The sequence below is a fragment of the Chroicocephalus ridibundus genome, chromosome 1 (genome assembly GCF_963924245.1).
Source record: "Chroicocephalus ridibundus chromosome 1, bChrRid1.1, whole genome shotgun sequence".
Classification (NCBI taxonomy): Eukaryota; Metazoa; Chordata; class Aves; order Charadriiformes; family Laridae; genus Chroicocephalus; species Chroicocephalus ridibundus.
The window spans coordinates 25,831,333-25,856,804 of NC_086284.1; the positions used below are offsets into that span (position 1 = coordinate 25,831,333).

The 25,472-nt window shown below is 44.3% G+C and overlaps 1 protein-coding gene across 2 annotated transcripts in view; it reads right to left on the reverse strand.

Annotated features, from left to right (window-relative positions):
* Window positions 1-24,979, reverse strand: part of FLT1 (fms related receptor tyrosine kinase 1) — a 113,034-nt gene extending 88,055 nt beyond the window's left edge. The window contains exons 1-3 of one of the 2 annotated variants that reach the window (XM_063331892.1): window positions 24,656-24,979; window positions 8,541-8,637; window positions 8,021-8,241 (exon numbers count right to left, since the gene is read on the reverse strand). In XM_063331892.1, the coding sequence (XP_063187962.1) occupies window positions 8,021-8,241; window positions 8,541-8,637; window positions 24,656-24,713 (376 nt within the window). In that variant the 5' untranslated portion in view covers window positions 24,714-24,979. The remainder of the gene's footprint in view (window positions 1-8,020; window positions 8,242-8,540; window positions 8,638-24,655) is intronic. The other variant, XM_063331902.1, reaches the window with a different exon arrangement.
* Between the last annotated feature and the right edge of the window lie 493 nt (window positions 24,980-25,472).

The following is a 25,472-nucleotide window of genomic DNA, read 5'->3' on the forward strand; positions in this document are numbered from 1 at the left end:
AGAATCCTGAGGTAGAGTATCGCAAATGTACCACAGGATACAGAAAAAGTTTTCCTAAAGATGTTTAATGAAAATGTTACACAAACTTTCTGAAATAAAAGCCACAATGCTGTATTTAATAATAGGTGTTAAATGTCCACTGAGATCGCAAGAGGAACTTATGAGTAATAGAGGATGCGTATGTAATAAAAAAATACCCTAAGGACTTGTTAGGCTAACGTTTCCTCTGCAGTACGATTCAAGGAAAGACCAAGAATGAACCTGTTTGTAGCACGGTGAAAAGAACCCTTTTTGTTTCAGGGGCTGCAGCCACAGAAGAGGTCACCTGCCCCTTAACATCACCAGCCAAACGGATTTACTAATCCCCAAAGACTCGTTCATCTTTGTCACAAAATTAAGAGCTCCTGCCCAAAACCAGCAAGCTTTGCAAAGCAGTTTCCTGTATCATAATCTCCAGATCATTACAAGTGTGAGGAAGAGCTGTTCTGGGGACTACCGGAGAGGTCTGCAGACACAGTGTCACCACTGACTGATGCCAATATTAAGGCAGTGGGGGTTGTGCAGCTCAGACCTCGCAGGACTCCTGCCCATCCAAAGGCAGGGACAGGAAACGAGCACCACATCTGACTTCTTTTTTTTCTTCTTCTTCAATGGAAATGCACGTTCGTGCCTGGAGAAGTTAATGAAGTGCTCTATAAAAGTCAACCAAACGCCCTGGCTGCTCTCGGTAGGCTTTAAAGCCCAGTCACAGCCTTTCTTGGTACACTCCCTGCAGTGGTACGCCAAGGCGTCTCCATGCCCCCGCTATTCGCGTGCAGAGCTCCCATTGACATCACCGGGGACTTCCGCCATGGGCCAGAGGGCAATCGATGGCCCCAAGTGCTCCAAATGTCTTCCTGCTTTTGATTAAAAGAAATACGCATCATGTTTCCTAGCACAGTTTTGTTTTCATAATGAGTGTGGAGGCTTTTCCTGATTCCCTTTGATTTTATTCCCCTTCAGTCTTAATGGCCATAAGGGGATGCTCTTGGTGCCTCAAGACCAGAAATCTGGTGCAGGCTCTACATCAGGCACAGCCGAACCCACAGCAGCACCAGGGGAGATTATGCCAAGCTGGCAGGGTGTGCCAAAGATGTGGAATCCTTCCACCCCCCAAATAGTGGCAATCCTTGCTTCTTTTTTCCTCTTTCCTTCCCATCATAGTCCTACATATTGCCAGTAGCTTCTGCTACATTTCCTCAGAATTCCTTCCTGCAGGGAGGTAAATGCCATCCTTCCCCGAACAGCTGGCTGGCAGCGCATCTGGGATGACCTAACCTCCCGCCAGAGGTCTTCTGGGTCAGCTTCACTCACTTTTATGTTCAGAAAGCTCTAGACAAAAGGAACATCATGGATTGACCTATCTTGAAGACAACATCCAAGTTACACATTCAGCTCCATCAGGATTTGGAACGGAATACCTAAGAGGGTTGACCCTGGTTTTTGAGTTTGTTTTTTTGTTGGTGTTTTTTTTTTGCTTCAGAGCTGCATGCAGGGTAGCAAAATGAAAGATGGACAGCCAGAGTATTTGCATGTGCTAACGGTTACTTTAAAAGAAAGTTTAGTGTATTTTTAAATTGTGCCTCGAATTAATGACTGTGTGGTGGTTTGACTGCGTTCCTTACAATATCTCTCCGTTACAATCAACATGAAACCACAAAGAGCATTCATGAAATCACAAAATCCATGAAGGTCACTTGCTATATTGTTAAAGAACATAAATAGCAGCTTTTTATTAAGCTGGTTGGCAGCCAGATACAAACTTGATAAGAGGCTTAACACAAGCAATATTATGTCTGGTATCAGTAACCTGTCTAGGCTATTTATGGGGTTTGCACAAACAACTAAATTAGCCAACACTGAAATGCCAAATTCAGAAAAGATGGAGACGTTCTTTATTTCCACAAGCTTCAGCTACTGTTCTTGGGATTGTTTTGTTTTTAATAATCTGAGCTATGTAAGCCAGAGTACTTATACATACACTTGCAAGAAAAAAGAAAGCCTCTACAGGAAAGTCTGAGCTCCTTGAAATCTCTGAAAGTTTGTCCTCTGAAGTTCTTCCAAAATACCTACTTATGCTTGGCTCATCATTAAGATTTTTTTCAGGCTAAAAGAGCCAAACCAGTTTCCTCACATTCAGGTAACACTTTTTCCCTCATGCACGTGAATAGGACCAAAGTCTTTACTAAAACACAGACATGCAAACTTCATTAAAGTTAATGGGCTAATTGCCAAATTCCCTTTTCCGTTGTAGGGATTCACCCTAACTAACTTTATTTATCCCAGCTAAATTAGTAGACCTATTCAGAAGAAATTTGAGGATAACCTCGCACACCAGGAGTGGCTCTCATCTACTTACACATCTAAAATATAGACATTTCTCACTGAGCTGAGTGGCCAAACTGTTAGTGTGGTCACTGGGGAGAAAGGGGGAATTCTGCCATGGAAGTCATCATCTGACCTGTTTTTATACATTTGTTTTATGATGAGATGAATCATGCCCTAGGAAAGGCAGACAGCTACACGTGAGCAGGTTGAATAGCTATGTTCCTTAAGAGAAAAAAAAATTCCCATTTTGTATGTCTGGAAGCACAACACTTATCTGCAAGAAGGGCTTTTCCAGTCTTGCCTCTTCTTAGCCTGTAAAACAGTACTCTTTAAATTCAAATGATTTCTAAACCTTGAAGGGAGACTTGAAATATAAATTAATAATTATAGAAGTCCATGGCAAAAATAAAAAGAAAAAGGTGGGGAACAGTTTATATTTGGAGCACATTCAGACACAAAGCATTGCTAGCATAATTGTGGAGTGATTTTTAGGCAGCGTTTGTTTGTTTTCCTTTGCTATCGTCGACGTAGGTCCATAACACACATAAAACACAGTTAAAACTCTTAAGGAAAAATATTCTTGCCTGCAGCAGCCAGGAAATCCACACTAGAGCAATTACTATGATCAGAAAGCAATCTCTAGAAAGGCTAGTGGTCGTTAGGAACAGTTTTTCAGATGCATCGCTCCCTCACGATGGTTCATCTTGGAAATGTATTTCTGTTTCAGGAGGAGCTGTAAGCCTTGGTGAGGAAGAAGGACCTCGGAGGGCTTAGTGCATGGCCTTTGATGCTGCCAAGGGGTCCACACAGGCTCCGCTCAACACAATGTACTATGATGTGAAGTCCATGTACACGCAATGACAAAAGCATGGCAATTATAGGTGATTGACGTCAGCAAGTCCTAGAGGGCTCTGTTTTGTAACAGGAACCTCATTAGACACTAAAAATGTGTCCGCATACTTGATACAGCTGTAGCATAGTTTAAGTTCAACTAGTTTCCTTTTCATAACAGAAGCCCTATCATAATATTGACTCTGACAGCGTAAGCCAAAACCGTTCTGCTCATACGTTAAAACTGTGCCAAAAGCAAAGACACAAAAAAGGCACAGGGGAGGAAGAGTTTCCCAGGCCACAGCAGGTTCTTCTGTCAGCATATTATTTCTAAATAAGAAGGAAAAAGAAGAAAATCTCCCTTTCTGTTAGCTTTCAGGGTCTTTTGTCTTACTGCTTTTTTCACCTGTTGAACTACTTTGGCTTTGATGCTTCAGATGATAGGAGACCTTTTTGGAGAACTCTTTGGATGCTCTCCCTGTACTGCAATATAGTACCTTTAGGGTTACAGGAGTCAGTCCATTCAAGATAAATCTTAAATCCATGTCAGTTCTGGGGCTGGATCCAACTATCTGTCAACAAGTGGACCTCCCAAGGAGATGCCATATGCTCAGCACTTGCAGAATGCAACTCTAGAGTTTGAAAATGCACTCTCAAAACCCCAGATGCTTTGGCACTTCAAAGTCTTACATTTTGAACCATTCACTAATGCTAAAGCCCTTCATTTTGGACTGTACAATCTGAGACACATCTCAAGCCAAATATCCAAAACTAGTGGACGTGTTTGACACTCTAGGCATTTGTGAGTACACGTACTCTCAGGACATGTACCTTTATTTACCCAGCTCTCACCTGACTTAAATCATCTCAAAGCAAGACATCTATATAAGCTTGTTCTCTAGATTCCTTGTATAGTCAGTGATGAGCAACACGCACCAGAAGGTTCTTTTTATTCTCTCTGTTAAGTATAGAAAGAGAATAGACAACTGACTCAGCCTAGAGGTCTGGTTTTAAAACAGAATATTTCGAATGGTGCTTGATTGAAGTAACAGTTAAGGTTTCATTTTGCAAGGAAAAGTATGCGGTCAGAAGACATGCACAGCAGGAGCGTAAGGAGAGACAAGGAGAGGGAGAACATTGACTAAGAAATGTGCTAATACCCTTTAGCCAAGCAGAACTTCACTTAGAGGTGAATTCTCTGTTGCAGCAGAATTAAGACATTACTTTTGTGTGTTAATACCTGAAAGCTGCCCTCATCACAGGAGGCAGCAAAATTTCACTTGAATCAAAGTTTGTTTAAATTCTTACAAAAATCTAACCTTGATATATCAATGTAATTGAACTTTTTTGCTTTTCCTCTGCCATACCATGGGAACAATTGATCAAAGGTGAGAGATGACGAGAGTAGAGAATGAAAAGAACTGCACATTTTTGAAGAAAGTGAATGAGCTCCAGCAACTGGAAAAGAAAGTCTTGGAGATACCAAAACAAAGGCAGGCAGAAAGAAAAGCCTTTAGTATTGTCCACAGGGAAGTCTACATAGGTTTCAAAACAGCCTGGTGATAATTAGGTGTTTCTTAAATGCCTTTATTCCAGAATTATCTCTTTTCAAGCAGAAAATTCCCCATGCCTCACTCCAATGTAGGCACTGAGTGTTCATTATGATTTTTTCCATTTTACTACTAGGCTGCCGTTGCATGACAAAACAAAGATCAGAGCAGCTTTTGGTCCAAGACAGTGGAAGAACTGGCAAAGACGCTTTGCTTCATTTCAGATTTTTCCCATGGCTCGTGGTGGAAGTCAGACCATCAGCTTCCTTAGAGCAAAGTCCAAGGCTCTTAAGAGAATTCATTTCCCTTGCTGGATGTCTCAATTCCTGAGCTGTGTGTGGTCAAGAGCTGCTGCGGCACACACTGCGCACTCACTCCCCTGTGCAACTCAGTAGTGACCTCTCCAGCTGAAGGAAGGGTGGTGTCAGGACTAGCTCCTGAAAGAAATGTCACCAGCCTGCCTGTTCTTGATCACTCAAATGCTTCAGAACTTCAGAAATGCTTCGAGCCATCCTGGGGCACGTGAGACTTGCAGTCTCCTACTTACTGTCTTGCATCTCGTTTTTGTCTATAGAAGCTCATCTTCTGCCATAGTATATGCTCATTACTGAACTAAAGGACTTACTGGGTTTATTGGGTGTTTTTTTTTTTAAATACAGTTCATATTCAGTATCACTCTAATTACGGAAATGAATAACATTTTAAAAACAATAAGTGATGACTTCCTGTACAAACAATATCAACTTTCCTGATTCGGATTCTGTGTTTGTAAATAGCAACTATTTGTTCTCATCTGCAGCATGCTAAGACATGGGAAACAGGCACCTCGGTGATCCACATGGAGCTAATATGGGAAATGGACTGACACAACGTCCTGCCACAGGAAACAATACAAAACTAGGAGGGACCCAAATTTTACAAATGTTTATTTCCTAAGCACCCACAAATTCATTTAAAACAAAACCAAACTCAAGAAAGGTAGTCTTCATAGAGGATTTTGTTATCCCCCTCACGCGAACTTCAGCCGATAATTGAATTTCATGCAAGTTCACAGAAACAACAACTTATATTAAGAGATTCCTTAAGTATTTTCTTTCCAAATGCTAATGGTACACTGACCAGGAAGGGTCAGCTTTGATACGTCATATTTTGTTTCTTTCCAACCTACTGAAAAATTCTTCCTGAAATTGTAAATTTTTGGAGGACTAATACACCTTTCCCCATCTTAGGGCAAAGTGACACTTTCAACAGGTGTTAAACGAGCAGTTACCTTGCAGCTTCCCTCATTATCAGTAGTTTGCCCTAACTCTCATATGTGCCTACTAGGACACAACCAATAATTAAATGTTAAGAAATTGGGTTTCAATCAAAAGGATTGTTGAATTCAGAAAACTAAGATGCTAAGGAGGTCTAAGTGTGATAGAGGCCTGTCCCTTAAATACTTTACTGGTTTTTGGCAAGTAAGATAGGAGGAGAAACGTAATCTAATCCTACCTTCAACAGCGACATCAACATTTAATGACTGAATGTCCTTGAAAAATCAACAAAACCAAGACACTCAGGCAGTCTTCCTTTACTGATTATTGGAGGGGGGGAAGGGGCTGTACGAAAACTATTTCTCCAATGATATGTTTCTCTTCCATCACCATGTGCATTATGCAGAAAACCTCGGTTCATATACATCTCATTGAGGATCTCTTTCACATGCAAGCAAGCTGCATACAACTTGGGAAGCAGTGAAGAGTTAGAAAGACTGGTTGCATCTTCCATTTGTAAAAATTCAGGATCCAGAAAAATTAACACTTCGAACATTAAAGAGACCAAGAGAATGTAAATTAATCCCTTATAACTTAAAGTGGGTTTAGCAGAGAGGTTCTCAGTTAGAGTCACAGCAATCCTTGCCCTTCTCATGCGGTGAATGAAGAGGATTGTGGGTAGATCTCAGATAGAGATGACATCCGAGGTGGGAGGTTCAAGAAAGTCCCACGATGATGGGAAACTTGCAAAAATCATCCAAGAAAATTGTAAGTTTTCCTAGGCAGCAGGAAATGTTGGTCGCTAAATGAATAACCTACTTTGGTTAAGCTTCCATGGATGCATCTGTAATTGGATATCCAGTGAATTACATGAAAATAGCTAGATAAGAAAAATACTCCAGAGTATATTTCAGATTAAGGAGAGTAGGATGAACAGCAAGAATCCAATATGTTTGAGAATTCAATAATTCTCAAAAAACCAAAACACAATAATGGGGGGAAACTATCTTATTTTCTGTCGCTGTAGTGAGAGATCCACTTTATTCTGCTTTTTCACAGCACCAGTCCCACTCTTTGTGTCACAAAATGAAAACAAAGGCTAATTCACTCTGATGTGAACTCGTTAGAAGCAGCAGACACATAATTTGGAAAACTTCCAGTCGCACTTTCTCTGTAATACGGGCTTTCAAAATCTGTGAATCCAGATATTTTACAGTAATCTATTAATTTTATCCTGTAAAAATCAATAAAAACTAAAATATAAAATTAAATTAAATCCCTAATGTGTTTATAATTCCTTCTTTTATTATTGTGTCTATTCAATTCAACTGTTCTGAGAAGTATCTGATTAATATCCTGGAAGAAAACAGGATCCGAAAGCAATTTCTGTTATAGCCTAACTGACCTAATTCCAGCATTTCCCATACATTACACAATACTTGTTTGCTGAACACAATTCAGTGTTTTGTTTGATTCCATTTATTCTAGATTTTTACAATCTGCGTAGTGTGGAGTACAGAGTACATTTTTGATGCCACAACATGCAAATTGTAATTTTCTACAGCCTAATTCAGTGATCTAGATAGACAGCTCTGGCATCCTTCAGCTGCCTAGAAATCTATAATCTTACACAGACAGGTTGAAGTGGACGTTGTACCAGATATATAGTTTGCATCAGTCATCATCCGATTCTGTAAGATGTGATTTCTCTGATACCCATTTCACAGATCCACTACTAGTCTCCTTCCACGTGGATTTTTATTTGCTCTAGCAGACTGGCTGGATTGGGTCTTGTTCTTTCCTTCATTTTTTTCCTATCAGATAGAACACTAGCCTTTGTATTTGCAAGCTCTGACAAAGCAGATTTTATACATTAATTGGTAAATTATCGTGACATTTTGCAAGGCTGAAAATACCACTCAAATCCTTGTATTAACCACAGCTGAACTGCCTTACTTATCCATTTTGCTGTATTGAAGTGCAAGTACCAAGAAGTGTTAAAAAACATAATCTTACCATTAATAAATACATAGACTGTAGATTCCTTCTTCTTTTTCGCTGGACTTGTTGGGTATTTGCAGCTATAGTTTCCAGTGTCACTTGCTTGAGTTCTGCTCAAGGTCAGGCTGCTGCAGGACTGCTTCCCATTCCTTCCACAGGCATATTTAATTACTTTCAGCCTTTTGCTGTCCTTACTTAGAGTTTCAGGCAAAGACCATGAATGAACCATTTCCCCCCTGCAAATACAGATAAGGAAGCAGAAACAATTATGCTGGGCTGCAATTATATAGCTCCAGTTCCCAAGCTTTCTTTTTTATTATATCAAGCTATTTCTGGGGTTCTCTTTTATCTTGTTTTCCAAAAACAACAACAGAAACAACAAAGAACTATTAAACAATTGCCATTGAAGTTCACTCCCCACCTTTCCCCACAACATAAGATTTCATTTTTTTCTAATTTCAGTTGCAAAAAAAAAAGAAAGCGTCAGGTGTATGAACTCCCAGCCAAATTATAAGAATCCAACTCAGCTGGTTACCTGCAGGTGAGATTTAAAGTCTGGCCTGCTTGAACAACGTGCTGTGTGCCACTTATGCTCAACGCGGGAACTTTTAATTTTGATCCTGAACTAGATCCTAGAAAAACAAAGAAAAAAAAAAAAACACATTAACAACGACAAGTCATCCTGTTCCCAGTCCACTCGCATTTGTGATGTTACACTGGAAGGGGAAAGCAAAAAAAAGGAGATGTCCGCCTTACCACACATATTCTTTTGCTCTGAGCATAATCCTGGTGTCCTGACTCAGGACTCACATAATATTCCATGAGAATTACTCAGGAAAGAGAGTAGAAATGAAAGCTATGCAAGTTTCGGTCAATGACTTTGCTCCCAGACTATTCACTGAGCGTACGATGAAAAAAGTTCAGGACCTTGCAGCTACTCATCCAACCAAGGAAGCGTGCCCTCAAGCACTGCTGGCTGCATTTCCTTAGGAAACACCACCATGGCAGCCCCTTCAATGGGAAGGGCAAAAGTCAGCCACTTCCATGGCAAGAGCCACGTATTGACCTCTAAGATACTGAATTCTTACTCAAACAACTTGCTGCAAAGCTGGAACTGCTCTGGAAGGAATGAAAGGGGATTAAAGATCTTCCCTTTCTGACTGAAGGTCACAGCACTGTTACCTACGGTCCCTCGCTAGCTGCAGGCTTCCTACCAGTGAAGTGGTGTCAAAAGGTAACTGGACAGCTCGACGATAAATTCTGAGAATAAGTTCAAGGCACCTTCCAGACAACATTTGCTCCTTATTGAGAAAGCAAGCCTGCCAGCATGGCCCCAGTCATGGCCAGACCATTCTGGCATGGGTGAAGCCCTGGGAGTCAGTATAAGATGAGGTGGAGGTGGCTTAGGACACTTGAAAACATCAAGGCAGGCTTCTCACAGGATATGTGGAGGCAATTTTTAGGAAGTCTATGAAGTTCCATGGCCAGAAGACTAGAGGAACACAGGACCTGCCCTTGCATCAAGCCAGCAAGTGCTGGAAAGGCATAATGTTTTATCTTTCATAGAATCATAGAATTGCCTAGGTTGGAAGGGACCTTTCAGATCATCTAGTCCAACCATCAACCCAACTCTGACAAAAACCATCACTAAACCATATCTCTAAGCACCACGCCTATCCATCTTTTAAATACCTCCAGGGATGGTGCCTCAACTACTCCCCTGGGCAGGCTATGGCCATAAAAGCTTTCATGGCAAGCAGACAGAAATCCATGCCTTAGAGAAGAAACAGTCCTTGATTCATCCCGTTGCCCTTTCGCTGACAGCAAAGTGTTCCAGAAGCTAGTAACAAAACAAGCAAATATTTTGAAACAGTTAAAGTTGAAAACCAGTTTAAGTCTAAATCTGGACCTGAGTGCAATTTATGAAGATTTCAGTATTGTGGGAGAGATCACTTTACTTCAAGAGAAAGTATTTCTTTGTCAACGTACAAGAGAAGCAGCATCATGTAAACAAGGATAATATGAATTTTCCACTAGAACGCAGTCAAGTACAGCTTCAGTTTAGCTATTCTAAGCCCTTCTAAGAGGTTCCTGCCACAACCAAATATGAACAGCTGTATGTACCAAACATAGTAGAAATACATGAACCTTTTTCGGCTGCTATGGATCACCCACTGGAAAGGCCTCCCTCTTTCATTGCCTATAGAAGGAACTTTTGGACCGAGATTGGTGACTAAATTTCAACTGTATAAACCCTCCAAAGTCAATGGCTGCTTCAGATTCAGCAACTTTCATCCAGCACCAGATGTAGCCTCAGATTAGAGGCTGAACGGCAAAACTTTGTTCTGAGATGTGGACTTGAACTCGTTCGGTCTGAGAAAGGCCTAGAAGCCAAGTATCCACTTTTGGAAAGAGATGCTAAAAGTACACGGATTTTGTACAAAAGTTAAAGAAGCACTGCTCTCATCTGCTGGTTTTGGGTGTTGGGTTTGGTTGTTTTTTGAGGGGCCAGCTTTGCTCCATTTGTCAGTAAGTATTTCCTACTGATTCCCTACAATATCAGGGGAGACGAGAGACCTAAATCACCTTCTGGGACTACCTAACACAATCCATGCAAAGAACCAAATAGCTGGTTAGGTCTGCAAAACTGTTTGCAAGAGGTCTTCAGAGATTGTTTCTTTTCCTTAGCCATATAGGAAATGTACACTGTAGGGGTTAACCAACTTTTAACTAACCTTTGGCATCTAAGTTAGTCACATTTATGTGCATTGTTCTTTTTAGCCCTGTAGATCTTATTTAAGCTGTAGCTCCAGTACTTTTCCTGTATATGCTATCATCCATACATATTCAAAAGAATATTTAAAGGGTACACTTAAACATAGATGTAAACTAAATTATAGCTCACTTGAACAGGCTTTAAGCAAAGCCATAACAAGTTTTCAGAGAAAAAAGGTCCTCTGAACTGCACCACAAGCATTACCAGAAATTTGAATGGTGAAACTGTACAAATATACAGACTTCCTCTGTGATTTGCCTAGACAACCATACTTCTGATTAGAAATGAAGCTATTCTGCCAGCCATTAAGAGGATGAAAAACGATGCAGCAAACCTTTGAAGAAGCAATTGGTTATGTGGTATCTTGCAAACATACATTTTTCTCACCTACCATTTAAGGATCTCAACTCTGAAATGCTGGCTCTGCCAAATAGCGCACCATGCTTGTATGGGACAGTCTCCCACAGATGCTTACGGTCTATGAGTCAATCATTTGCAGTTCTAAAATAATGTCCCTGAAGCTAAACACTGAGAAACTGAGATAAGACGTTACAAGAGCTCAGGCAGCTTCTGTGAAGACCAACCCAGGCACTTTGGTTGAGTGGGTTTGTCAATGCACTCCAACTAAACAACCTGACAATTTCACAAAACCACCGTGTTCCTGTATTTCATTCGTATTCCTCTTGTCATCCCAGAACTGGAGGCTCAGATGCTCTCCCAAGAAGGCAGCGTTTATATCCAGCTTTAAGAATCTTGTTCCTTACTTCAGGGGGCAACTTGGCCCCAAGCTTCCCTGAACTGCTCCTTATTTCAGCCTCTAGAAAAGCTGAAAGCATGCAAAGGTGTTTACAGACACTTCAATAGGTATGAAAAAACCCGTAAGCAATTGTCTACCAGAGGAACCCATTGGGACCAAAGCCCAGCTGCTGGAGTTGCAACACTCAACCCGGTTGCTAGAGAGTAACGTGTAAATTGCTTTCAGTTAAAACTGATGGAAAGGTGGATAATCCACAAGCGCTGAGAGCAAGGCAGGAGAGCAAGTCTGCAGTGCCTGCTCACGACTGTGGTGCTGAGTGCGCGGCTTTGCTCAGCACCAGCACCAACACCTTGCCCAGGGGCAAAGGCAGCCATGCAGCGCCGTGCCCACCCCCGACCCATGTCGGGACCGGGGGGACAGCCCTGGGAATGTGGGCTGCTCTTGTTGTCAAAGTCTGCCAAAGGCGAAGGAGAAGAAAACATTATGAATGTTACAAACTCTTCTCTTGGTAACTCTATGGGGTTATAAGCAAAGACATCCACATGAAAATCTCAAAATCTTAAATCAAACATACAAAACAAGACAGCCTGGAAGCCTGTGTATCGGAAGATCTGCCTCAGAGTTATTAAAATCAAATAAAAAAGAAACAAACAGCAGATCTTTTCACCCCATCCTGCAGGCAAAAAAGAAACCCAGATATACTGGGTACATATTCAAGCTTTTGCCCTTTTACACACATTACGTATATCTAAAAGACACCGCAGTATTTGTAAATATTGTGGGTGAGATCTTAAGGAGTGCTTAGTGTTTGTCTAACTTTGCTCCCATTGATATAAGCCAGAGTTTCATCGTTGATTTCAAGTACATTTTAGACATGTAACTCCAATAGTTAATCATATTAATATTCAAGAGCTAACATTAATGTATTTGGCATGATATACCACATCTGTTATAGGGTCATTCATTTAGCTTTTCACTCACAAAAAGCTGAAGTAAAAGATCCTATTTCTAGCCAACATTGTGGCTTTTGCAAGTAGGCGAGACAATGCTTTTACCAGCAAGATGCGAAGTCTTGAAGAAAAATAGCTTTATTTGACGTCCTATCTATTCATGGGTCATTAGCTTCCTTACGTTTTTAAATGCTTCAAAACTGAAGCAGAGTACAAACGCAATAGAGTTTGACATGTTTACCAGAAAAGAAAAAAGGAGGAGAATAGCAGGGAAATTCCTACTGTCAATATTTAGAAGCGGCTTACGCCTTCTATGTACCTTCTCTGGGCATTTTACTTGACACTGTCTTTTCTGGAGGGTCATGGCTCAACAGGACACGTTCACTTATCATTGTGCCTGTCACTAAGCGACCATCAGCAGCCTACCCTCACACTGACCTACATTGGGGGGTGCAACTTCTTTTCATGTGACAACAAGAGAACTAATTAATCCTGATAACTGAGGAATCTCCTCCCATAGGGAAAGGGGTGATTTTTTTTGCGTATTCTATTTGTTTCGGAAGGCTTATTAGATACATGGGAAAGTCAGTCAATAGGGCTGCTAAATTAATGAGCAAACATTAATTTAGATTGCAAAAGTTGGCCATTCTGTCTAAAACAAGGAAAGGACAAATATTTTTTTAAAGAAAGCAGAGGGTATAATCTGTAATTTGCAAAGGAACAAAAGAATTAACTTTCTTTGATTATTTTTTGCCTTGCAGAAATGGTGATGCTCTTCCTGAATGAAGTAAACAAAAATTTGAATTACCTGCTAACCAAAAACACTGATTACAAGCAATTAAAAAGAAGAGAAAATAAATGAACATGCATATTTTTTTCCAATATGATGTGTGAGTTCAGTTCTACAGACAGATACCTGAGTAACGATGTCCACATGAACAACCTTCCACTTATTTTAGCTAAACCGCAATTTCTCTTAAAAGGATAGAACTGCTGAACTCAAAATTGGGAGCATGTTCTGGATGATTATCTCCATTCTGATTTTTCCAGCTTCTACTTCTAAATTTCCTTTTGTACGCTTTGAATTTCTGCTACCTTTGACGAAAGGAAGTAAACCCAAAAGCTAGCTCTATGGCTTAGTTAAAAAATTAAATAAATTAGAAATTATTAGAAATTTCCTTGAAGTTAACAGGTTTGGTAGCCTTTACTTTTAACATCTCTTTCAGAATTCAAGGCTGACTGACTGTCTTCCAGCCGCTCCAGTTATCCTGAACATGTTGACTAATCTTTTTTCACCTGCACAATGAGAGGTTAAGGAGAACGATCAGTTTATCTTTGCAACTTCAGTGTATACAAAGAATCTGACCTTCTGGGTTTCAAGTGCCATCTGTGAGCAATAAAGTTATCCATCATGAAGTAATTGTTTCAGTCACTGTTGGATTTGCAGGCTTGTTAAATGTAACTGACCCTTTGTGGGTTTTACCATCACATATCATTTCCTCCTGATTCAAACACATTCAGAAAAAATATATTTTGTAGAGGACACTCCTGAACTGGAAAGAGAGCACACATGATTTCTTAATAGGGTCTTCACCTCTCTGTGCTCCTTAAAGTGTGGGTCGTTCTGTTCAAATGCAGCCCAGGACTTTACTCTTGCTTATGAGCACTTCCTTATGAGTCGTCCCACTGAAGGGAATGGTAATACCCACACGCGTGCAACTAATAAGCAAGTGCAGAATTTGGCTGAAATGCTCAGGAGCACGCAGTACCCAGTGGGTTGACCTTCAGCGCGTCTCCAGTGAAAATGAGCTGAATCTCAGCAGCACCTTAACCAGAACATGGCCACCAGCCAGCCTCCTGAGGGGCACACAGCTTTCCTCCATTTTATAAGGAAATCTGTTTTGGTAGTTTTCTTTATTTCAAAGCTCTTCTTGGCAAGCTATTGTATTAACAATACTCCTAAAGGTACTTCAGGCCATTCTGTGAATAAATATAACATTTTTTTTTCGGACAAACAGTTGTACCTATCCATAATAATTCCAATTACGCCATCATACCACATCACTCTATTTAAAAAAGGAGACAGAGAAAAAGGAACTTGTGGTCAACTCTGAAGATCCATTTAAAGTTTTGATTTACATCTGACCACAAGGAGAAATATTGACCAACAGGCTTCCCAGTTTAATCAACAGTGAGATTCTCATCAGCATCAATACTTGCATCAATAAGACAAGAAAACTTCTAGGCAGAATTGTCTCAAAATTTGAGTGACGATTGGAAAAAAAATATTGATTTTTTTTCCTGCCTGAAGGGTGAAAGTCTGGCCTTGTCCTGCCACAGGGCTAGAGGGAGAAGGGATCACTCTGGATACTGAAGCTTTCTACTTCTGTGACTGCTGGGAAGAACTGCTACTGGAAGAAGCTACTCTCCCTGCTCTGTGGCAGCAATAGCCCCTATTTCACCTATGTTGCCTGGGTTCCTAGAGCTCAGGCACAGGCAAAGCAGCCAACGCAGCCTGGTTCCTGCACCCAGAGGTAAAAGCACCATCTCCATTGCCTGTACTCAGAAACAGCCTCCAGAAAAGGCCTACAGTGCCAAACCATGAGCCACCCTGAGGTTCAAAGCACTATCTCCAGGTCTTTCAGATGCCATCCAAGCCCCATCCTAAAGGAAACCTCACAGTCCTTCATACACCTAATTTCATACCACTTCTCTGAAGCAAATCCAAATATCCAACCTAAAGTCTGCAGAAGAGAAACTAAGACAGCTTATCTGTGAGGTAGCAAGGAGGTACACCTATGTCCCAAGCTGACACTGACAATTGTCCAGATGAGCAAGCTCATGATCTGAAGCAGCAAAATGTAACCACTACTTCTATCAAAGCAAAGCTTTGCAGGGCAACTAAGGGCCATGTGGACTTGCAAGGGTTAATTGTAACATGAGGTTCTTGGACTCTAAGGTAGCTTTGTCCCTGTTTCCTGGTTGCTCTTGTGCTGGGACTCGGCCGCAAACAGAAACACACTCAGGGCAGAAGACATGGTTCAAGTTGTCTCACTTCTCAACAGATCTATCACTCACACATGCCTCTGTTGTGCCTGAAATGTGTTCTTGTTTGCTTTCAAGATCAAGAAAATTGTTGGAAGCTATTTACTTACAAACTACACGTTGACGCATAAAAAACACCAATTCATTGATTTGTGCCTTCCAGGTCCAGAAGGCACATTCCGATTATCCAGTCTGACGTTCTGCAACACATCCCCAGTGATTTCTGGATCAAATGCTCAAATCTGATTAATCTCAACTATAATTTCAGAATTTACAGTACCATTACGGCATAACAGTCAGCGAAGAAAGTGGATAGGTTAATGGATGAGAAAGCTGGGCTGCTGTGTGATACAGCATCGTAACAGAGTCTGAACAGCATAAGGCTTATCACAGTAGATTAGAAGAGTCCTGGGCAGACTAAAATGCCTTGACCCTGACTCCATGCCCTGGAATTAAAAATCAGTCGTCAGGGTAAATGGATACGCTACTGCCCAAGAAAGGTCTCCACAGGCACAGAAAAACGCGTATGTCCTATTTGAGCAAGTGTGTCCTCCCCCTCGCAGTTCTGGACCTCAGAGCAAGTGATAAGAGTTTATTTACTATCTGTACACTTTTGCTGTCCCTAGGTGTGTAAACACACTGATGCAAGACTAGATGCTATAAAGGCAAAGCAAAACACCCAGCAGCTAAAAATAGAGCAAGTCCAATTCTGACAGCACTTCATTAGCACTTCTGAGCAGTACACGTTAGGATGCCAATATGGTCAATAGCTGCAAATGTAAACAAATACGTATTTCCCCTATAAATGCCAAATATTTTGCCAGTATTTGCCCTAGCTAAGGTGGTGCTTGCAGAAGCCTGTGGTAAAACCATTTTATTAAAGAGTGAAAGGGATTGTTCATTTAAAAATTCAGATATAGAAATTTCGGAAGCTGAAATCACAGTTGGTTATTTGAAATAAATCTGTGTCCAGTTACTACCAAGTAGTCAAGTAGTCAAGTATTAACATTTCCCATCATACCCGGGCATCTGGAAAGCCGCAAAGACAGCCAAGGCCGTGCAGTTCAGTGCGCTGTGCCCAGGCAATACCTGCTTGAAGGCACTAGCTACACCAGCTTGTCAGAGCACTGTGTCCTGTCTGCCCTAAAGTCACCAGGCGATTTTGAACATGGGCACAGGCACTTTACATAATGCCATTTAAAAATAATTTTCAAAATTTAACATTCAGAGAACCTGGGGGAAAAAAATAATCTTAGTTTCCTCTTCTATGCATCTAAGTTTAATAAGTTTAGAAACTTAGCACTGACACGAGCACCTTTGCCAACATCTAGTGAGGCGAAGGTGCTCATTTCATTAGCTATATAAGGAGAAAGCAATTACAGAGAAGAATTAAATCGAAGAATTAAATCAGCCATGATCACAAAGATTTTATTCCCCTTTGAGCATATGGAATTGAAAATGGCAGCCCAAATGCACAGTGTAACGCCTCCATTATAAACCATCATGGGATCATCACTCAGGTAAACCACACCAACGGGGCAAAACACACAAATACATGTCGTGCATTAAGAAAAGTGAGAGCCGTATCACAGTTGTGTCCACCTAAGTCTGGTCTTCTCTCCAACAGAATGAATTCCCAGCTTAAAAAAGCCAGGTCTGCTGAGGCTGTTCTCAGTAAGGACTGGTTATAGCAGAGCTCGGCTGTAGCAATGCTTTCACAGCCACATTTGTCACAGGTCCGTGTGGCTGACATACATACCCCTCCATTCACCCAGGGATATGGTTTCATGCCCCTATACACGATGAAGCCTGTGCTGCTTACAGGACTGTTGGTAGCCCTACCCGTGTTACGTCTGTGAGCCATCAGATCCTACTCTATCACTTATGGACGCTGTCAGCCATCACCACGCCTCTGCTCTAATTCCACCGTGCCGGATCCCAGCGCATAATCATCAGTTTGATATTTTTTGAGAAAAGTTTGTATCATTAACTAGTGTAGTAGGAAAGCCTTGATATGGTACCAAAGACAAAGCACGTATATTAAAAAAAAAAAGACTAAAAAATAATTCAAAATTCCTATGTAGACTAAGGGGATAAATTTTCTTGGCCAATTTTTATTTATTTACCAACTTGATGCTTAAGTTTTGTTACAGATTCCCTGGCAGGACAAATTAAGCAACATAATAGGACTGAATTGGAAGACTATTTCTTACAGACATCTGAGCAGTCAAACTGCCTACCTGTCAGTAACCTGTCAGCTCACCCAGCAACACCGGCCTATCAAACCCATTTGGGGCTGTACTATCCATTAAGCTGTGCACACTGAAGTAAATTAAGAACTAAATAAAAGAAAACTTAAAGCAAAGTTGCAGGATTTCCACTTTGCTGAAGGCTGCCGGTTATTATTTCCGATACTCCATCATTATGGCTGAACTGTTCTGTAACACTCCAAGAAAAAAAAAAAAAAAAAAAAAAACAACAAAAAGACAAAGTCGGGAACTGACTTTCCATCCACCCTACTTTAACCTATAAAACAGAGCTACAAGCAAAAGCCCTGGGTTCAAAACAAGGGAAAATCAGTAATGCGACACAACAATTTAAACTAGAGAGGTGAAAACCAGAACAGTCTGCGCAGAGGAGTCCTTTGCAACAGCTCAAGAGGCTGGACCCATTCTGCAGTTAAATGACATCTAAATCACAAAGCCTAGGGTAGGTGCACTTGCAGAGAGCTTCTGACAAGCTCGCCGATGGCTCAGTTTACACTGGGAAATTACAATCATTAATACTCATAAAATAGATTAGAATGAACGTCAATGAATAAAACACTGGATGAAACAAAGAAAGGTAGGTTTTCACCCCAAACGCTACCAGCACAACAGAAGGAGAAAATTCTCTGGATTATACAATATAATGCAATTTAATCCCACTATGTTATATCCATTTGCCATAAACATAGGCAACACCTAAGTTTTGGCAGAGACTAATTTTAGTTTCCTTGACTCTCAATCCCACGGTTTCTTAGTAAATAATAGTGGATTTTAGATCATACTACAAAAAAATTTCCTCTCTGGAGAATTTTATCAGATAACTGCTTCCTGCAAGGCTCCTTGAACCTCCCCTGAAGATCAGAAGTTGGACACTGATGGAGACATGACACGGAGCTAAATAGAGCCCTTGTCTGATCCAGGATGGCAACTCTCACGCTTCTGTTAACATTAGTCCATGGTGATCCTGATGAGAGGTTTTTCCACAGAGGAAGGACAATGGGAACAAAAGGGGCGAATTCCTTCGCTCCGTGGCAGGGAAGAATCCCACAGGAAGGACGCCAAAGCGAACTATGTGAAATTGTGAAATTCCTCTCATGAAACGCCCTCACACTCATCCCTCGCCGCTCCCCACGCACTAAGCAGGGGGTCCTGTTCCCAGAGCACGGGCTTCCCGAGGGAACTTCCGAGGAGCAGAGACAGCTGCTCATGGGTCCCCAGCTCTGCGAGGGCCACCATCCCCTGCCCGCTTCGCCCCCGCTTCCGGGCACAGAGCGGAAATAATGTCACTGCATTGCCACAGCATCTTCAACCCACCGAAGTCCTAGAAATAGCTTCCTTCTAACCACTTCCACATCTTTCAGCTGCTCTAACGGCAAGCAGCACCTTGTTTCAAGGCCACAGCTCCAAAAGAGTGAATACAACTTAAAAGGGATTGCACTTAGGAGTGCTTAGTGCCACTTAACAGTGAAGGTTGGAAGAGCAGCTCCACCGCCTAGAAAAGTCATGCAACCAGAAATAGGTGTCAATCGCGTCACGCTGGATTGTGCTCTGTCTCAATATGTTACAGGGGTGACTTAACACTGTGGATATGGACAAATTGATTTTGGTAATGAAAATCAATGGGGATTTGATGGAAAAACAGAGAGACAGTAAAATCAGGTCATCATGAACGTGAATTTTTGCCTCTCCGTTAATACAAACCAAACAAAACTCTGGGAAAGATGATGAATAAATCAATTAACTGTTTCACAAGCATCTATAATGGTCTTGAATAATACAGATGCGTCATAAGCAAAATCATCCTCCTCTTCATCTTTAGTGCCACAAAATAAAAACCCCAAATACCAAACATGACTTACTACAGAAGAAACAGTCATCCACACTCCCAGTCCAAGTTTCTCCATACATCTCAATGTCTCAAGACTTAGGTTTCAGCCAAAAGTACCTCTGAAACGTACAGTCTCAAATCTCTTCCCCTACACCCTTGTGTTTCTCAATCTGTTATCGCTTTGCTTAGTTTCAGCATGAATTCATTCTGCCCATCGCGCAAGGCAAGATATTGTGGCACGCTTGGCTTTGGAGAGAGCACTAATGCCTGTATTTTCACTTCTCAAGCTGCTGCTTGCAGCATATCTTTTTCTTTTAACCACCAGGATTTATGCAGTGTTGACCTCCATCAGTGGGGCACTTTCTTGAAATCATTGGACCAGTTTTAGGATGAGAGGTTCCTACATGGTGGATTAAGAAGTCAGGCCATTCCCAGCTGGGAATGTTTGGGGAAGGCTGTTTCTCAGTTGCAGGAGTATGGGTGGTAAGGATGCATCGTAAGGGCAAAGAGAGAAGGGCCTGGTGCTGTCCATGGGTGGAATTCATGCTCAAATATGCCCATAAACCTTTCCCATATTCTTACAAACAGTGATAGAGGATGAAAAGATTCTTGGGCCGGGGCTGGGGGGGAGTGAGATCTAAAGATAAAAAGCACAGCTGTGAAAGGAGCAGTTTGCAGTTTGCTTTCACATCAGTAGGAGAGACTTGCCTCCAGGAGCAGAGGTGCCTGTGGTAGCTGGGCATCCTATGCTTCATGGCAAACTTATTTCCTACTTTCCATTCCCACTGGGGCTGCAGCAGAAAGACCCAACGCCTTACTTTGGGGGATTCAAAGGAACAATTTGCTGATAAAGCCCCACCACAGCCCCACTGGACACAGATTTTTGAAAGACCAAACCTTAACCCTCATCTGCTGAGCTTCTTCCTTTCCCAATCTCAGTCGGACATGAAAACTAGCAACTTCATAAACATTGTGCTTGAAGTTTCCAAACCACATTAAAGCATATGGTTCAGCAACTGTCCTGAAAATGTGGACAATTTCCTTTTGTCCTATACACCCACACAATGAGAAGGGCCACTGGTTTCAGTCTTTGAAGCATTTGACAAAAAATAGGCTCAGCTTGTTTGTTCACATGTAAAAAAACACCCAATGCCACTGAACAAATCCTCAGATCTCCCGAATGACAAATTTGTAGAGTTTTTAATGGATTGGGTGCTTCTGGATATGAAGATCTTTACTAGGCAAGGCACAGCTCAAGTCATGATTTCCTCCCACATGAACCATAGATCTAGAGGATGCTAGCCTAGCCCAAAGGAATTGCTCCATATTTACACCAGCTATAAGAGAATGAAATTTAGCTTTGGGTAGAACATATGAGCAATGCGCCTATCTGGCAAAACATCAGTAAGTGATGTAAGTGATTTTCTTTAGCAATGCCAGAAAGTTTGATACTTAAACTCTACGCATACTTTTTTTTTAAACCTGTGCTATGCAGCTGGGTCTAACTCTTCTGCCTTATGTGAATGTAGTCCAGAATTTTTAAGGGATCCTAGTTTCTGTGAAGAGCCAGAAGAAGTGGGAAACCCTTTTCTTCGAGACTCCATTAAGATTTCCAGCCCTAATCCCAAATTAGACCGCTGTAGCTGGGTGTCTGCACAGCTGTTTCAGCTGAGTACCCAAATGAAACCAAAACCTTCATGTATGAACTTCCGTCTGAATAGCACTTTCAGAAAAGTCAGGTTAGTTATTGTAAGAAATTAACCTCAGCGCTGATTAGATTTGACCTGGAATTTCTTCCTTCGTTTTTTCCAGCTGACCATGAAATTGAAATGTCTACCACTCGCTGGGGATTTTGATGATCTAGTTCCAACTGGAATAACTGAGAATCATATAGCACTGCCCACAGATAAGACTGTAATAGACTCTATTTATCTCTTAGCTGCTAATTGTGAGGTATTGCGTCTGTGTGGACAGCTGGAAATAAAGCCAAATTATCTGCCTATGTTTCTGGAAATGTGTCCACATAATCCTCGATCCAGGCTGCAGAATCTGATCTTTTCAGGGTTTAAACCCAGTCCTTCACATTCCCAAATGCTATCGATTAAAATTATTGTTATACAAAGTCTAGGACTGGGAGACTGAATTTAATATGACTACAACATTTTCATGTTGACCATTATGTGTACAGTCTGTAGCATAAATGTATGCAATAAAATTTGTGGAATAAATATATACAAGCTATAAAGGAAACATATGCGAGTACTATGCAAAACACAGACAAAAGTATTGTTCTTTCCTATGACAGCCAAAATATGCGTGTGCATAGAAATACAAAAGAGCTGAAATGTCCAACACTCACATTTCAAAGAAACATAGTTTCCTTAATCTCATTTTCAAATGGGGATTCTCATGGCTTCTAGCTTGCATGTTGTTTTGGGGAAATTTAGATTAATAAATAGACATATACAAGCTAAAAGACCTCTTTCTATCGGATGCTTATGAAGCTCTCTGTAGTAACTCCTGAGCCACTGACTATTTCTGTGAATCTCTTCGGGTACCTGTCAGTAAATGGAAGTTCCGCATACACCCGCAGAGACTGAATTACAAGAGCGGACCATGCAGAGATGATGAATGAAGTTTCATCAAGGACATTTGAAAGGGAAGTGCTGGACAGCACGAGTAAGAATTTTAGGTAGGTAGGCAGTGAAGGAGGCTGAAATGAGGAGAAAAGCATAGAGAGACGCATGGTACAAAGCATCCCACCACTTCACCAACAACTTTGAAACACGCCATGCAAACGTCAAGTATGAAGAGTTTTACCACTGACCCAGAAGAAGCATGATCAACCTATCTGGGATGTCCAAATGAAGCTGTGCAAGGATAATTTTCTTTCAAAAAAAAAAAAATGGAACAAAATCAAAGAGTTTGAAACAGTTGAAATTCTGATTTGGACGACAATCTTTTGTATGTTTAAGGAGGGAGGATACAAATTTCCAGCAAACTGGTTGTAAAGACACTCAGCCAAATTACAGAGAAGCACCTTTCCAGTGGCTATCGCACTTGAGCTACCCCAGGATGTACGTCCACACAGCCCAGCACCCAAAGCACCAGGTTTTCCCCTAAACGAGCCAAGTTTTTCCCATTGGAACTGGTCTAGGGTGTGCATGTCCCTGAGAGTCCCTGGAACAGGAAGGTGAACCAGGGTCTCTTACAGTCCTCAGCTCACAGAGTCCACCTTCTCCCTGGGCAGTGGGTTTGCCATGATTTGCACAATGGGAAACCTTTCCGACAGGAAAGAGGAAGCCAGTCCCCCAGCAATAGCTGGTCACTGCAGGAGCCCATGTGGGAGCGGGACGCCGAAGTTCAAGCTCAAGCTGTGAAGGAAGCCTGGCAAGGATTTGAACCCACGTTTCCTGTATCCAGGGTGGGTGTCCCATGCCTGTGCCTATATCATCCTGGGCATAAGAACCTCCTTGGCAGAGACAAATAATGTGGGGAAATTAGCGTTTTCCTGGGGAAAAAAAAACAAAACCAAACCTATATATCTGTTTCAAAGTTGATGAATCAGCACTTCCCGAGCAGGAAAACGTCTCGTCGGAGAGGCTCCACCAGCCCTCCTCCCGGGCAGCCGCGAGACTCGGCTGCCGCCGGCCGGTGGCACCAGTAGTGCCCGGGGAGCGCCGCGCCGGGGCCGCTCCGGCCGGCACACGGGGCATTGCGCCGGGGCTGTTCTGCGGTCACCCCGGGCACCACACCGGGACCGCTCCGGCGGTCACACCGGGCACCGCGCCGGGACCGCTCCGGCGGACACCGCGCCGCGCCGGAGCCGCTCCCGCAGCGGTGCGGAGCAGAGCGAGCCCGTGGCCACTTGCGCGGGGGAGCGTGACGAGTCGGACGGCCGCGCCGCTAGCCGCAGAATCGCTCCGCCGCTCGGCCACTGGCCTCGACGCCTGTCCCGGCGGGAGCTCGGGTTTTTCCTTCCCCACCCGCGATTTGCTGTCGCTCCCAGCCGGCCCCCAAGCCCGGCGATGCTGCGCGGAAGCTGCCCCGCGTCTCGAAGCGCACCTGGGGAGCCCCGTTGGGGACGCGGGGATCCCGAGCTGGGGGGGGGCTGCGGAAGGGCCCCCTGCGGGGCAGCCCCACGGGGGGTGCGATGTGCCCACGCGGGACTGGCCCTTGCCCGGTCCCCCGCAGCCCTGCTCCCAGGTGACCAAACGACTCAACACAGGGACGCGCTCCCCACCACGGCGCTCCGGCCCAGCAGGGACGGCTACTCGCTCAAAGTAAAATAAAACTCGATTAAGAAAAGCAAATCTGCGCTGATCCATCCCAGCACACGCAGCATTGCGGGATGCAGGCGCCGGAGAGCAGCTCCGTCCCACTCTCCAGAGACATCCACGCCGGGTATCCGTGCGGCCGCCCCCCGCAGGCAGCCGCGACCGATGCTCCGCCGCCCTGCCCGGGCAGGAGGCAGCAGGAGCTGGATTTTTGCGAAGGAAATGGGCATCTTTTCCGCTTCACGGACAGAGCTGGGAGAGGCTGACACTTGGAAACAAAGCGGGGAGGAAAGAAGCCTGCCCTGCAGCCAAGACATGCTTTCTTTCCGTGATGCACCGGTTCGGAGGTCGCCCGGGCCGGCTGTCCCCTGTGGCCGGGAGAGGGTCCCCTCCCCGCCGGCACCACCGCCTTGCCCGGAGGAGGGGAGGCACCGCGGCTCCGCACCTCCGGCACCCCCGGGGCGCTGCTCCCGGGGCACACCGCCGGGGATCCGGAGGATAACGACCGCTCGGGATGCGGCGTTTCGCGACTCTCTAAAAAGCGGGGATCGCGTCCCCCGGCCCTACCCAGGGGAGAGAGGAGGACGGGAGGCAGGTGCCCGCCGGCTCCAGCCGACAAGCGGGGTGCGGCGGGGCCGGTCTGGGGGCACGGCAGGCGCCGCCGAGGAGGCACATCGCTGGTGGCACGTCGCGGACAGCCAGGAGCAGAGACAGGGCTGGATGGGGCACCGGGTGCCGGCGGACCCTTACCTGCGAGCAGGAGGGCGGCTCCCAGCAGCACGGTCCCTGAGAGCAGCTGGCGGGGCATGGTCCTGCCCGCGGGAGCGCAGGGCTCTTCCCCTGCCGACGGCAGCGAGGCGGAGGCAGAGACGCCGGCTAGGCTCCGACGGGCTCTCCTCGGTGCCGGGCTCCTCCCGCGGTGGCGGAGATAACGGCGCGGCGCGGCGCGGGATCCGCATCCAGCAGCCCCCGAACCCTCCCCGCCCGCCCCGGCCCGCGGAAAGGGAGTGTCCGCAGCCAGCCGCCCTGCCAGCTTCACCTCCCGCGGACATCAATTACCAGCTCAGCCCCAGCCCCGCTGATTTATAACTTCTCCACCCCTCACCGCGCACCCCTCCGCCCCACCCCGGCCCACATCCTCCGCCGGGAGCACGCCCTCCCCGGGACGCGTACCCCGCCCGCCGGCGGGCACGGGGTTGCTCCCCCGCGGATCTCCCGGCCCCGGCCGCCCCCGGCCCCCGCGGAGCCCGGCCATGCCCTCCCGGAGCCCGGCCGTGCCTTCCCGGAGCCCGGCGCTGGGGAGCTTCCAGCCGCCGGGGCCGCAGCGCTGCCGGGGCGAGGAGCGGGGCTCGCCGCCCGCACCCGCCGGGCTCCTCCGGGGAAGGCGCGCAGGGGGACTTGCGATTCCCGGACGAAACGCTGAGTTCGGCGGGGGTCCCCGCTCCGCAGAGCCCCCCTCCTGCTCCGCAAGAAGACCCCGGCAGCGCTGCGTCCCGTCGCCGGCTCCTGGGCCGGGGGCCAGGTCAGGCCGGTGCCGCACAGTCTTTTCCCGTTTCCCGGCCGCCGG